Source organism: Diceros bicornis, chromosome 36 (genome assembly GCF_020826845.1).
Source record: "Diceros bicornis minor isolate mBicDic1 chromosome 36, mDicBic1.mat.cur, whole genome shotgun sequence".
NCBI classification, from domain to species: domain Eukaryota; kingdom Metazoa; phylum Chordata; class Mammalia; order Perissodactyla; family Rhinocerotidae; genus Diceros; species Diceros bicornis.
Genome location: NC_080775.1, coordinates 12,667,260 through 12,682,369, shown reverse-complemented (window position 1 = coordinate 12,682,369; position 15,110 = coordinate 12,667,260). Strand labels below are relative to the sequence as shown.

The window sequence follows — 15,110 nt, the reverse complement described above, 5'->3', positions numbered from 1 at the left end:
TGGGAAAGTTCGTTCATTGTTCCAAGTAGACGCTGACGAGTAAGTGTGTAGGCATGCTTTTGCTGCTTTATTTTCTGTAACGTTTGAGGAAAAATAACTCTTAATTCTTTTTCTTCCCTGTTCAAATGAAAACTCAAAGGAGAAAGAATAAAAAACTTAAAATTGCTTTTGAAAATAACTTACCTTACAGTTTATAATTGACTTTTTAAAATGTATGTTGTATTTGCATTAAAGTTTATAAATTTCAGATGTTACACTATGACATATATATTTAGTTACAGAAAAAATTGGATGCAATGGTAGATGTCTCAACCATCTATATTAATATAGTAAGATTTTTATTTGACTTTATACATTTTGAAAATTTTTAATAGTTTTACATTTCTAATTATGAGTGGCTTATTAGTGAAGAGTAGAAGAGTAATTGCGTCCTCAGCTCCTAGAGAGGGACTGGCCTGGACTGGGCTGCTCAGTTAATATTTGTTAAATGGACAAATCACCAGTATTTGCACAGTAAATTCAGAATTGGCTATACAGAAGATGTGGGCTTTTTCGAAAGATAATCTCAATTTAAATCACTGTGAAAGTTTAAAGATACTGATTTTTTCTATAACCTGTTGTTTTTGAAAACTAACTTGTTTAGGTATGTTAAGTATTTTTGGTTAACTTTGTGTCTGAGGGGAGTATGGCTATAACAAAATACTAAATAATTTTAACTGTTTGGTGGCGTGTTGTTAAATGTTATATTTCTGAAGGCATAATTATTAATTACTCTTTATTCTTTGAGGAACCAATGTTAAAATTTAATTGCTTAGGCGAATTTGATTATACAAATTTTAATTTTTATATGTCTTGAAAATGTTAAATAATAAAATAAATTGTTGAAGAAGCTTGTGCTAATAAGCTTGTTTGATAAAGTCAAATTTTACGAAACATTCCCATTGTAATAATACATGGTCACATCTATTTTGATAATATTATCAGATTCTTTTGTCATTTGTTTATAGGCGTATTCTACATTCTAAAGGAGAGCTAAGTGAAGATAGACATAAACAATATGAGGAATTTGCTATGTCTTATCAGAAGCTGCTGGCAAATTCTCAATCCTTAGCAGACCTTTTGGATGAAAATATGCCAGATCTTCCTCAGGACAAACCAACACCAGAAGGTAAGATAGCCTTAAAAACAAACATTGTGATTTTTTAGTAAGCCTTATCACTTGTCTTTACACTGGTCAGATGTGTATTATTGAAAATTTAAGTTTTAAAAATGCCTTTAAAATCTTTTAAAGGAAGAAGTGGTATTAAGACCTAATAAGAACCTTGAAAAGCTACTTGAAATGCCCTCTGAATGGAAAAGGCTTTTCACTTAGAGAATACTATTCATACTATTACGCTGAGTTCCTTTGGGTTCTTTTGTAGTAGACGTCATTGGCTTATGTCTAACAGGGGCCTGTCTTAAACCATACTTGAGGGTATAGAAAGATTCACTTTATTTCTCAGACAGGTAATAAGCTGGATTGGACCTTTGGGATTCTAATATTACTATATTTATCCTTATTTTTAATCTGTTTTGAATAATATATTATCTTAAATTGTTATTTAGAACTAAAGCTTACTTTGTAGTTTTGTGAAATAAATTATCATTTTGTGAGATGAGTTGTTTTCCATATTATTTCAAAGGTGTTTTAAACTTTCTTTTTGATTGTCCTTAAGTTGGTAGGGCTTCTAATACATTAATGTAACCTGTCACACCAACTACTTGATAAAATAATTATATTTGTGTTAGATAGATGTGTTAATAAGTTATTAATCGTAAAACTATTTGGCAATTCTATTTACTTAAAAATCTTAAGGCTGAAGTATTTGTAAAGTATTCTTTAATAATACAAGAAGATATTTTGTATTTTACATCCTCAATAAGAAATACATATTATATACTGTGAATACATTTATTTTATTGTATTTATATGTAATCATGTACATAATTCCTACTAATTTTTGTACCTCTTGATCAATAAGCCTCAGACTTTTTAATTTTTTAAAAGAAGTTCCACCATAGAATTTGTGTTTGGTTGAATCTGGCTGGTTTCTCATAACTTTCTCAGTATATTTATTATATTTAATATATTTAATCTATTATTTTATTTATATATATTAAGAACTAAAATCTTTTCAGTGTTTTAGTGTCCTTTGGTATTGAATTACTTGGTTTGTTTCTATTGAAATTTAAGCTAGTTTTTCTTTTAATGTTAAATGACTTAAAAGTATTTTTAGTCATTTTCCAGAGATAATAGATCATGACAAAATTCTGTCATCATTTTTAAAAGATATTTTCACCATGTATATAATTTTAGGGTGAGATTTTTTTTTTCTTTCAGTGCTTTAAAGATGTTGCTCCGCTGTCTTCTAGCTTGCATTGCTTCCAATGAGAAAGCTGCTATCGTTCTTAACGTTCTTCTTCTTTACATAGTGGGTATTTTTTCTCTGGTTGTTTTAAAATTTCTTCATTATCACTGATTTTAAGCAACTTGATTATGATGTGGCTTGGTGTGGTTTTCTTTATGTTTCTTGTGTTTGCGGTTCATTGGACTTATTGCATCTGTGGGTTTATAATTTTCATCACATTTGGAAAATGTTGACCCTTATTTCTTCAAATATATTTTCTGTTCCTCTCCTCCATTTTATGGGAATTCAATTACAACTATGTTAGGTGGTTTGAAGTTGTTCTTTTTATTCTTTAGTATTGTTTTCTCTGTCTTTTGTGTTGGATAGTTGCTATTGCCGTGTCTTCAGATTCACTAATCTTTCCTTTTACAGTGTCTAATATACTGTTTTATTTTATTTTTTTGTGTTTGAGGAAGATTAGCCCTAAGCTAACATCCGTTGCCAATCCTCCTCTTTTTGCTGAGGAAGACTGGCTCTGGGCTAACATCTGTGCCCATCATCCTCAACCTTATATGGGATGCCACCACAGCATGGCTTGAAAGCAGTGTGTCTGTCCACACCCAGTATCCGAACCTGTGAACACTGGGCCACCGAAGTGGAGCGTGTGAACTTAACCACTACACCACTGGGCTGGCCCCTCTAGTATACTGTTAATCTCATATAGAAATGTAGTGTTTATCTCTAGAAGCTGGTTATATTTTCCATGGTCTTGAACGTGCTCAGTCTATCTTCTAGGTTGTTGAGAATATGAAATATAGTTATAATAATTTTTAATGTCTTTGTCCACTAATTTTATCATTTATGTCATTTCTGCATTGGTTTTGATTGATTGATTGATCTTCTCTACATCGCTGGTAGTTTTTCTTCTTTGCATGCTTGATCATGTTTTATTGGATATGTGCTGGATATTTTTGTATTAGAAATATTATTGAGCTTTGTTCTGGGGCACAGTTAAGTTGCTTGGAAATAGTTTCATCCTTTTCAGGCTTGCTTCGTTAGGTGGCATCAGTAGCCTTTAGTTTATGGCAAATTTTCCTGATTACTGAGGCAATATCCTTCTGTACTCTACCTGATTTCCTGTGAATTAGAGGATTCATGCATAATTATTTTCCCAGTCTCACCCAGTTCCCTCACTCATAGGGGTTGATTGGTATCTGGCTGAACATGCAAGGGGGACCTTCTCCAGATCTTTGAGGTCTGTCTTTGTGCTGCTTTCTCCTCTCTGCTACTCTGTCCTGCAAAACCTAGCTACCTGGGCTGGAGTCTTGCAGCACTCTCAGCTCTGTCGTCCTCAACTCATGGAGACTGCTAGGATCTGCCTGGCTTCTCCCTAATGGCCATGGCCTGGAGAACCTTACCAGGCAGTAAGCTAGGGCAGTTAATTGTAGGGCTCAGTTTTTTTGTTTCTTCTCTCTTAGGAATCACTTTCTTGTGCTACCTGATGTCCAGTGTTTGAAAATGTTGTATTATTTTGTTTGCCTGGTTTTTTAGTTGTTTTAGGTCACTGATACTTCATCTTAGGCTGAAGAGGCTTAAGTCTTTCAGTGATCAGAATATCCTTTTTTACCTCACAGGAATGAGATCATAGTATATATACTGTTCTGCAGCTACTTTTTTCAATTAACTGTATATCTTGATGTCTTTTCATATTAGTCCATATCGAGCTATCTAATTCTTGGCTCTAAGCTAACATCTGTTGCCAATCTTCCTCTTTTTGCTTGAGGAAGATTGTTCCTGAGCTAATGTCCGTGCTGGTCCTCCTCTATTTTGTATATGGGGCGCTGCCACAGCGTGGCTTGATGAGTGGTGTGTAGGTCCATGCCTGGAATCTGAACCCGTGAACCCCGGGCTGCTGAAGTGGAGCACGAGAACTTAACCACTACACCCCCAGGCTGGCCCCACCCATTCCTTATTTTTTCTTTTTTTGGGAGGAAGACTGGCCCTGAGCTAACCTCTGTCAATATTTCTCTTTTTGCTGAGGAAGATTAGCTGTGAGGTAACATCTGTGCCCATCTTCCTCTATTTTGTGTATGGAGTGCCACCATAGCAGGGCCCGCTGAGTGGCGCACTGGTCCGCGCAGGGATCTGAACCTGCGAACCCTGGGCTGCTGAAGCAGAGTGCGCGAACCCAGCCACTATGCCACTGGGCAGGCCCGCATTCCTTTTTTTAAATCAAATATTTATCTATTTTTTAAATTGAATTGTAAAAGCACTTTGGCATATTAAGGAAATTATTCTTTTTCATATGCATTGCAAATATTTCTCCCAATTTTTTATTGCTTTTTGACTCTGTGGCATTTTTTGCCTCTCAGAAAGTGAATTTTTTATAATTTATAATTATTATGCAAATACATTGTTTTTCAGATATGCAGAATATTCATGCATATTAGAAAGTGAAAGTCTCCTGTCGTATCCATTCTATTCTCCAAGATCACCGTGGTTAACAGTTTAATATAGTCTGTCCAGACTTTTTTATACAAAATATATATGCAAAATATATAATCAGATATCTCTATATAGCTGTATTGTTAATTTATATAGGATGTTATTTTGCATGACTTCCTTTTTTCTTGCAATAATATATTTTTGAGAGCTTTCTGAGGCCGTTCAGGTAGATAGACCTCATTCGTCTTAACATCTGATCAGTATTATAGTGTATATATGTAGTTTGTCAGCCCTTATCTCATCTGATAGATATTTAGGTTCTTTCCAATTTTGCTCTGTTACAAACAGTGCTATAATGAACATCCTTGTAAATCTTAGTTCACATTTTCTGTTATTTCTAAGGTATATATTCCTAGAAGGAATCTTGCAGGATCAAAGGTTGTGTTTATTTCAAATATTGATAGATACTGACAAATTATACCCTCCCAATGCTATATCAATTTGTACTCTAGTTAGGATATGAGAGTTCTTCTTCCCTATTGTCTTGTCAGCATTTGATGATACCAGTCTTTTTAAACATTATCTAATGGATCAAAGTGATAAATGTTTGTTTTATTTCACATTATCCTGATTAGTACTGAGGTTAAAGATCTTTTCATATGCTTTTTTACTTACCTGTTCAAGACTTTATCCATTTTTCTGTTGAAATTTTGGGCTTTATTTATAGGAGCTCTTTATATTATGGATATTAATTCCTTTGTATAAATCTTGTTGGTATTATCTTCTAGTTTGTCGTTTGCTTTTGTTTCTATTTTTCATTAAACAGTTGTAAATTTATCAGTCTTTTCCCTTATAGTGTATGGGCTTAGTGTCCTCTGTTTAAATATGTTTGCTGTAAGAAACATAAGTAATGGATTAGGGAGCCAGCATTTTGTTGTTTTAGTGTTGTTCTTTTAATAATGTAATTTTTCTTAGGGTTATTTTTAATCTGCATGATTATTCTCCTATTTACAATTCTAGTTTGGAGATAAGCACAGTGAGAATAGATAAATTCATGAATGGTCTCCTGATTATGAAGTAGGAAATTAATTACTTTTAATGTTCTGAATTTAAGAATCTATAGTTGTCTGCAAAGGTAGACACTGTGTGTGTGTCTGTGTGTAAATACATGGTTTTCCACCCTCTACTGAAATATCTATATATTTCTTCATCTTCCGTTCTTTTCCAGTTATTTATCAATTGACCATTAATGGCAGTCTGCCTTTTACCAAGGATTACACCAAAAGAAAAGATGCTTCCTAATTAAGGGTGTATGGTCTACATGTGAAGATAATTGTGATATAAGTGGTACAGAGGGTTGGGAGTCATCAAAAAAATACTTCATAGGGGAGGTGGGACTTTAAGCTGGATATTTTAGGAATGGCCAGGCTTATATATTTCTTATTTTGGTTTTAAATTCGTAAAGGTAGACCTAATATATCAAATAGCTATGTAATCTCATATTAATTGGTTAAAATGTTTAAGAGAAAAGTATCTTTATCTTATGCTGTCCTCTAGTCTGTCCTGGTTTAGAGCTTTACTTAAAACACAATTTTGTGATTTGATGTTAAAGATGGTTACATGAATAGTCCAGAGTGCTTGTTGATTGAAGAAGCTTCTGTTAATTGAAACACTCAAGATTCCTTAGTTAAAAAATTGAAAATATAAAATATCTTGTCCCATTTAGCATACTAAACCCAAAATGGTTTTAATACCCTGTGATTTTTTTTATTGTAGAGCATGGGCCTGGAATTGATATATTTACGCCTGGTAAACCTGGAGAATATGACTTGGAAGGTGGTATATGGGAAGATGAAGATGCTCGCAATTTTTACGAGAACCTCATTGATTTGAAAGCCTTTGTTCCAGCCATCTTGTTTAAAGATAATGAAAAAGGTTGTCAGAATAAAGAGTCCAACAAAGATGATTCCAAAGGTAAATTCTAGAGGACAAATTTTTACGTTAAGTGCTATAAAAATTAGTTTCAAAATAGTATTTGTAAAAAAAAAACTTTTTTAGTTACTAGTTTTGTAATATTAACATTGAGTCATTAGATTAAATGAATGACAGAATTATATGGAATGGAGCATGAAGGCTGAAAATTGACGTACTTTCAACAGTGCCAAAACATTTAAGTTAACTTGAAATAGTTTGAAAATGTTTATTTATGATATAATGAATTAGTGTGGGATCTTGGTAAGATCTGAATTTCCCTCAATTGGATTGTTAGGGATTGTTAGCTCTATAGTGCTCTTTACCTGTAATGCTCTTTCTAGGCTAGATACCACTAACTCTTTGTGAGGAAGAGTTACTTTAAAGAAATGAGAAGATTTGAGATCATTAACAGAGTGGGAGGTCCTGAGTGCCCGTCATACCATTTTTTCTAAAGGGAATTCTGCTAAACTGGAGAGATGGAGAAGAGTAATTAGAAGGGCATGGTGGCAGGGATTTGGAGAGATAGCAGATAATTTTTTAAAAATTTACTTTTGTATTCTGATACTTTATTAGGGAGTCTTTTTTTTTTTTTTTGTGAGGAGATCAGCCCTGCGCCAACATCCGCCAATCCTCCTCTTTTTTTGCTGAGGAAGACGGCCCTGGGCCAACATCTGTGCCCATCTTCCTCCACTTTACATGGGACGCTGCCACAGCATGGCCTGCCAAGCAGTGCATCGGTGCGCGCCCGGGATCCGAACCAGCGAACCCCGGGCCGCCGCAGCGGAGCGCGCGCACTCAACCGCTTGTGCCACTGGGCCGGTATTAGGGAGTCTTTTTATAAAATAGTAGCTAATAATTTTGATTTAAGAATCACTTTGTGCCAAACATCATTTTAGCACTTTATAATATAAATAAGAATTCATTTAATCCTCATAATAACCCTATGGGGCAGCCATTCTTGTTTTCCCTGTTTTTCAGATGAGAAAACTGGCACACAAAGGTTAAGTAACTACGCAGGGTTACACAGCTTGTCAGTGGTAGATCCGAAATTTAAGCCCTGTTAATGAATGACTTGTGCTCTTAACTACCGTGTTATACTGCTTTTCAAGTTAAGATTAGTAATATTTGAGCCTTATACTAAAAATAGGAAGTAGTGTACTTTGCTTTTGATGTACAAATATTATAATACATACTTTGAAAACATTGCATCACTCCCATACCCATTATTCAGTGCCTCCCCATTCCTCCTTTCCCCAGCTCCTGGCAACTACCAATCTGCATTCTGTATCTATGGGTTTATCTGTTTTTGAGTATTTCATATAACTAGAATCACACAATGTGTGATCTTGTGTGTCTGACTTCTTTCACTTAGCATCATGTTTTGGAGGTACATCTACATTGTGCATTTATTAGTACTTCATTTATTTTTGTGGCTGAATTATATTCCATTGTGTGTGTATACTGTGGTATCCATTTGTTTATCCATTCATCTGTTGGTGGACTTTTGGGTTGTTTCCACATTTTGGTACTTGTTTGAGTCCCTGTTTTCAATTTGTTGAGTATCGACCTAGGAATGGAATTGTGGGGTCATGTGGTAATTTTATGTTTAACTTTCTAAGGAACTGCCAAACTCTTTTCCATGGTGGCTGATCCACTTTACATTCCCACCAGCAATGTACAAGAGGTCCAGTTTCTCCACATTCTTACCAACACTTATCATCTGATTTTTTTTTTTATTATAGCTGTCCTAGTGGGTGTGAAGTGGTACCTTATTGTTATTTTGATTACATTTTTCTAATGACTAGTGATGCTGAACATCTTTTTGTGTGCTTATTGGCCATTTACATATCTTCTTTGGAGAAACGTGTAAGTCTTTTGACCATTTTTTAATTGATTGTCTTTTTGTTGTAAGAATTTTTTATATATTCTGGATACTCGCCGCTTATCAGATACATGATTTGCAAATATTTTTCCCATTCTAAAGATTGTCTTTTTTCTTTCTTGATAATGTCCTTTGATGCACGAAAGTGAGTTTTTTTAAAATGTACACTTCATTTTTTATTTTTTCTGGTTTTGTTGACCCATTTTCCTCCTTGTTCAAAACTTTGAATCTCCTTTCTCTTTTTTTCCTCAGGGATGAGGGCCTTCTTCAGCACTTCTTGTAGTGAGGGTCTTGTGGCTATGAACTCCCCTAGCTTTTGTTTATCTGGGGTAGTTATTATTTCTCCATTATATCTGAAGGATATTTTTGCTGGATAGAGTATTCTTGGCTGAAAGTTTTTGTCCTTTAGAATTTTGAATATATCGTTCCACTCTCTCCTAGCCTGTAAAGTTTCTGTCGAGAAATTAGCTGAGAGCCTGATAGGAAATCCTTTGATTGTTATTTTTTTTTTGTCTAGCTGCCCTTAATATTTTTTCTTTGTCATTGACTTTTGCCAACTTTACTACTATATGCCTTGGAGAGGGTCTTTTCGTGTTGATATATTTAGGAGATCTGTTGATTTCATTCACTGGTATTTCCAGCTCCTTCCCCAGGTTTGGGAAGTTCTCATCTATTATTTCTTCGAACAAGTTCTCTCCTCCTTTTTCCCTCTCTTCTCCCTTTGGAATACCTATAATCCTTATGATGGATTTCCTAATTGAGTCGGATATTTCTCAGAGAGTTTCTTCATTTCTTTTTAATCTTAGTTCTCTTTCCTCCTCCATCTGGAGCATTTCTGCATTGCTGTCCTCAATATTGCTAATTCTTTCCTCCATATTGTCAGTTCTGGGCTTAAGGCTTCCAGATTTGTCTTTATCTCCTCTATTGTGTTTTTCATCTCTAAGATTTCTGATTGGTTTTTCTTATAGTTTCAATCTCTTTTGTGAAGAAACTCCTGACTTCACTGAATTGTCTGTCTGTGTTTTCTTGTATTTCATTAAGCTTCTTTATGATGGCTATTTTGAATTCTCTGTCGTTAAGGTTATACATTTCTGTGCTTTCTGGGTTGACTTCTGGGTACTTGTCATTTTCCTTTTGGTCTGGAGATTTAATATATTTTTGCATGGTGCCTGTTGGTGTTGGCTTACCTTTCCTCATAGTGAACATATATGGTCACAGCTTCCTCTTACTGCCGCTGGGTGGGGGTCAAGGGCTGTGTATTCTAGCCAGCCTCAATCCGTGGGCACTCTTGTCAGCCCCTGGCTGATCTGTGGTGTGGCTGAGTGGAGGCTGCTAGGGGGGAAGCGTGGGAACAACTGGAGCTGGAGCACAGCTGGGCCAAAGCAGCTGGGGCTCGGGTGCGAGTGGGTTGAAGCAGCTGCAGCTGAAGTGCGCTGGGCCAAAGAAGCTGGAACTGGAGTGCGCTGGGCCGAAGAAGCTGGAACTGGAGTGCGCTGGGCGGAAGAAGCTGGAACTGGAGTGCGCTGGGCGGAAGAAGCTGGAACTGGAGTGCGCTGGGCGGAAGAAGCTGGAACTGGAGTGCGCTGGGCGGAAGAAGCTGGAACTGGAGTGCGCTGGGCGGAAGAAGCTGGAACTGGAGTGCGCTGGGCGGAAGAAGCTGGAACTGGAGTGCGCTGGGCGGAAGAAGCTGGAACTGGAGTGCGCTGGGCCGAAGAAGCTGGAACTGGAGTGCGCTGGGCCGAAGAAGCTGGAACTGGAGTGTGGTGGGCTGAAGTTGCTGGTGCCAAGTCAGCTGGAGCCTGCGCACAGGCCAAGCCGAGGCACTGGAGCCGGGGGTATGGGGGCAGTCGAGCTGAAGGGGCTGGGGGCAGGGCACCTTCCAGCTGAAAGAGCTAGGGCCATGGCATGGTGGAGCCGGGGAAGCTGGGGCCGTGGCTTGGTCCAGCTGGAGCAGCTGGGGCTGTGGTGTGGTGGGGACTAAGCTGCTGCTGCCTCTGGTGTGGTGGTGCAGGCTCGCCCCCCTGCTGGTCGGGCCTGGGCACCTGGGGGCCACTGCCTCTGGGGACGGGGCTGAGCTGAAGCACCAGTCGGGCAGGCCAGGTGGGGAAGGGGTGCTTACTTTCGCCTCCCTGATCTCAGAGGTTTCTCACCTCGCTATTGCTCTCTGCTCTCCTGAGGGGCTAGCTTGTTGAAACTACCCTTGCAACAGTTCTGCTCCCTCCATAGGGGGATTCCCTCGGGCTGTGAGGGGTCTTGGAGAGTGCGGGTTTTCACGCAGCTAGCCTCCCCTCCCCCTCCTCCGAGAGCCACATGGTCTCAGTCTCTGGGTCGCAGTCCTTGGGGAAGGAAGGGAGCGCCTCTTACCTCCTTCCACTTTGGGGATTCCAGCACCTCAGTCCTTGGGTGTATTGCTGCCTGGGTGCCTCAGACGTCCCCTGTGTTCTGTGAATAGCTTCTGTTGGAATATGAATGTCCTTTTTGTTGTGTCTTAGAGGGGGAGAGTTCAATGGAGAAAGCTCACTCCGCCATGATGCTGACATCACTCCTCACCAGTAACATGCAGGCTGATTTTAACAATCTTCACTGCATCCTCCTCCATCCACCAAATCTCCTCCCCATTTTTTATTTTTTATTGATTTTTTTTTTTTTTTTTTGCTGAGAAAGATTTGCCCTGAGCTAACATCTATTGCTAATCTTCCTCTTTTTACTTGAGGAAGATTTGCCCTGAGCTAACATCTGTTGCCAGTCTTCCCCTATTTTGTATGTGGGTCGCTGCCTCAGCGTGGCTGCTGACAAGTAGTGTAGGTCCACGCTCGGGGAACTGAACCCGGGCCGCTGAAGTGGAGTGTACTGAACTTAACCACTAGGCCATGGGGCCAGGCCCTAGACTTCATTTTTTAGAGCAGTTTCAGTTTCACGGCAAAATTAAGCAGCAAGTGCATTTACTCACTGCCCCCACACAAACACAGTATCCCCCACTGTCAACATCCCCCACCACAGTGGTACATTTGTTACAATCGATGAACCTACATCGACACATCATCACCCAAACACAAAAGTTTTTAACTTGTTTTTAAAAAAAGGATTAGTTTTGTCCTTTTTTCATATACATATACTGTAGTGTGTGTGTGTGTGTGTGTGTGTGTGTGTGTGTATACTATAGTGTGTGTATATGGAATGAGGGGTGGGCTGGTGCTGGTTAGGACACTAATTAGAGGAAAAATAGTAAACCAATTTCTTACGCTTTATGATATTCTTCAGAATCGAGGAAAAATAGTAAACCAATTTCTTACGTTTTATGACATTCTTCAGAATCTAAGTTAAAATACACTGAACCTTAAAGTTATGCTATTTTTGTGAACAAGGTAATAGAGTCGTCTTATGGCACGAGCACTTTACAAGAGGCCCTTGTGGTATTTTGAAAATATTAAAACCTCTTGGTTCATCTTGAAGATATTTTTATCTTAAGTTACATTTTACTTTATATTTTATGAAGAGTAGTATTGAAATATTTCAAGTATTTCAAAAAGTATAGGGAATAATATGTATAAAAGTCCTCATTTTAGATACCTACTACCCAGTTTGTCAGTGAAGATTTTTAAAAAGGCTTTTCCTCATAGATACAGTTCAAACCCTAGTGAGGACTGGATTATAAAACATTAGTCACCTTAATATTTTTTCCAATTTTAAGGATTTGAAAAATTTGCATTATTTCTGCCATTGTCTAGGTTTTTCATATCATGCAAGTTTGACTTACTTGAAGGGGCTTGTTTCCGTTTCAGGAAGTGGGTTTAGGGCCTCGACCTCTCTTGTGAGACAGTGTACTGAGTGCCACGGGAGAGACAAATATGACATGGTGTCTGTGGACTCACAATCACATTAGTGGGGAGCAGCCAGGGCCTCAGATAATTATAATCTGAAGTATAGTGAGAGTGGGGCTGTGAGACAAGTACAAAGACTGTGGCAGTCAGGACCCTGGAGCCACTTCACCTGGTTGGAGATCAGATAAAGTCTATAGATGAAATGGATGGACCTTTGTGACAAACTTTGAAGCTTGGCTTGGATTTTGACAAGAAACGGGGTGGGTCTCCCAGGTAGAGAGAATGGCATGAAAAAAGACATAGAAGCTAGAAACGATCAGTATGTTTGGAGAGGAAGTCACCATCAAATAATTCATTTTGTCTGTTTAGAAGATGTAATAAATTAGGAGAGCAGTGAGAAATTGGTTTGGATTGTTTTTGCTGCAGACCTTGAATACCATTCAGTTGAAGTTTATATGGTATAGGTGTGATTGATAAGCAGCTTTTTGCTTTACAAAGGTTACTCTATCAGTGGTATGTAAGATAAATTAGAGTAGAAGTGTGGTGTTGACCAATTAGGTCTCTGTTTTAGTAATGTGAGAGATAAGTAATGGAGGCAGTAACAGGAATGAAGAGAAGGGATATATGTTCTTACATAGAGAAATATGGCCAAGAATGAACAGGTAGAATTTGGTAACTAATTAAAGCAGTTGAACTTATTGAAAGGAAGAAAGTGCCCTTTTATTTGTTAGAAGTATTTTGTGGATAAAAACTATGTGACAGTTTCTCTGCCAGTAACTTGTTTGAACTTAAGGCATCTTTGTTTTGCCTTTCATTTGTAGTAGCATGATACAAAATTCACCTTCCTAAACTGCACCACCTCTGAAATCAGTAGCTCAAATATCTCTGTATCCTTAGAGCTTACTTTTTCAAGTATCCTCACTGCCCCTGTTTTTCTGCCTCTTTGAGACCTCTAGTCCCTTGCTTGACTCACTCAGTTTTTTTGCTTTTCCAGTAGTCTCCGCCTGTCTTCACTTACCTCCTTTTCTAGACTGCATTCTGGTTTGCATCTTTAGTATCTCTCCCTTGTACATTCTTTCTCCCTTTGTCCTTCATTCATATCTGCCTGTCAAGTTCAACCCTGGATAATCTCAAGTCATCCACCATATTGGTTTCTGTATCCAAACTGTTGAGCTCTCCTAGAGATGATCAGTGAGATACTTGGATAACTTTATAAATTCACGATCACCAACCTCAACCAGGTCCTCAACACTGTGTGGAAACTTGACAGCATTTCTGTCATCAGCTCACTCTCCCACACCCCGTAACACATTTTCATTCTTTTGCCAGTTTTCATTCCACTCCACTCCTTAGCATAAGATTATGCTCGATATAGTACTTCATAGAGAAGATGGAAGCCATCACATAGAACTCCCTCAACATTATGCCCTTCTTATTTATAAATCTACCTGCCTCAGCACTTATAGAATATTTCTTCCTTGGGTGGTATGATGAACCTTTACACTGCCGATCAAAAGCCAGTCCATCTTCTTACTCTGAATCTTGTCTTCCTATGTCTCCCAAACCCTGTGCAATCCATTATCCCCTTTCTATATCTTTAACATTAATCAATCTCTGTGTCTCTCTTCTGGATCTTTACCTCAGTATTCAAACTTTTCATCTCTAAAAAACAAAACAAAACAGATCAAAACAAACAAATTGTGAGTACCTTGAAACCTCCTGGGCCTCCCATCCCTTTCCAGCTACTGTCCTATGTCTCTTTTAAGCAGTCCTCTCGAAAGAATTGGCATATACCGCTGCTTCACTTTCTTGGCTCCTCATACTTCAATCCACTCCAGTCTGGCTCCAGTCCTGGCTCCAGTCTAGCTGCACCTCTGTCCTGAAACTGTTTTTGCCAAAGTTACCAATCACCTTCATGTTGCTGTATCTCATGAGCAGTTTCCAGTCTTTGTCTCATTTCATCTCTCAAAGCATTCAACACAGTTTACTACTTCTTTCTTCCCATGGCTTCTCTGGTACTAAACCCTCTTGATTTTTCTTTTTACTTATCTTGGGCTTCCATTTTCATTTGCCCTTTTAAATGTCAGTGTTTCTCAGCGTCAGATGGAAGGAGGGAGTCATCAGTTTAGCAATCAAGTCTGGTTAATCCAGCCTCTTAAATGTATCTCACATTTGTTTTATCTGTATTGTTACTATTCTGATCTAAGCTACCATCATCTCTTAACCTGGGCTACTGTATAATACCTCCCACTTGACTGCCCTGGGTTTGCTCTTGCTCCCTTCTCTGCATTCTAAAAAATTAATTTTACTCTCCTCCCTAATACCTTTTAATGGCTTTATATTTATTTGGAATATAATGTTGACCTTGTCTTCAGGACCCTGCATAGTTTGGTTCAGGTCTTCGTCTTCAACTGTCTGTCACCACGTTACCCTTACTTTTTTCTCCTTTTCAGTCTCTGTAGCAGCCATTCTTCTTGCCTCATGGCCTTCATGCATCGTTCTGTCTTCTGCTTGGAACCCTCTCCTCACCATATCCCACTTGACTCCCACATGCATATTAGTTTAACTTCCTCAGGTAGATTGTACGTTTCTTGAGAGCAA

General features: G+C 38.1%; 2 protein-coding genes across 2 annotated transcripts in view; one reads left to right on the top strand and one right to left on the bottom strand.

The window, feature by feature from the left end:
• SEC61A2 (SEC61 translocon subunit alpha 2) overlaps positions 1 to 15,110 on the bottom strand; it is a 213,507-nt gene that overhangs the window by 115,633 nt on the left and 82,764 nt on the right. The window lies entirely within an intron of this gene.
• The window catches only part of UPF2 (UPF2 regulator of nonsense mediated mRNA decay), a 109,543-nt gene that overhangs the window by 17,612 nt on the left and 76,821 nt on the right, over positions 1 to 15,110 (top strand). The window contains exons 4-5 of the mRNA XM_058532417.1: positions 1,008 to 1,168; positions 6,609 to 6,806. Of these exons, the coding sequence (XP_058388400.1) occupies positions 1,008 to 1,168; positions 6,609 to 6,806 (359 nt within the window). The remainder of the gene's footprint in view (positions 1 to 1,007; positions 1,169 to 6,608; positions 6,807 to 15,110) is intronic.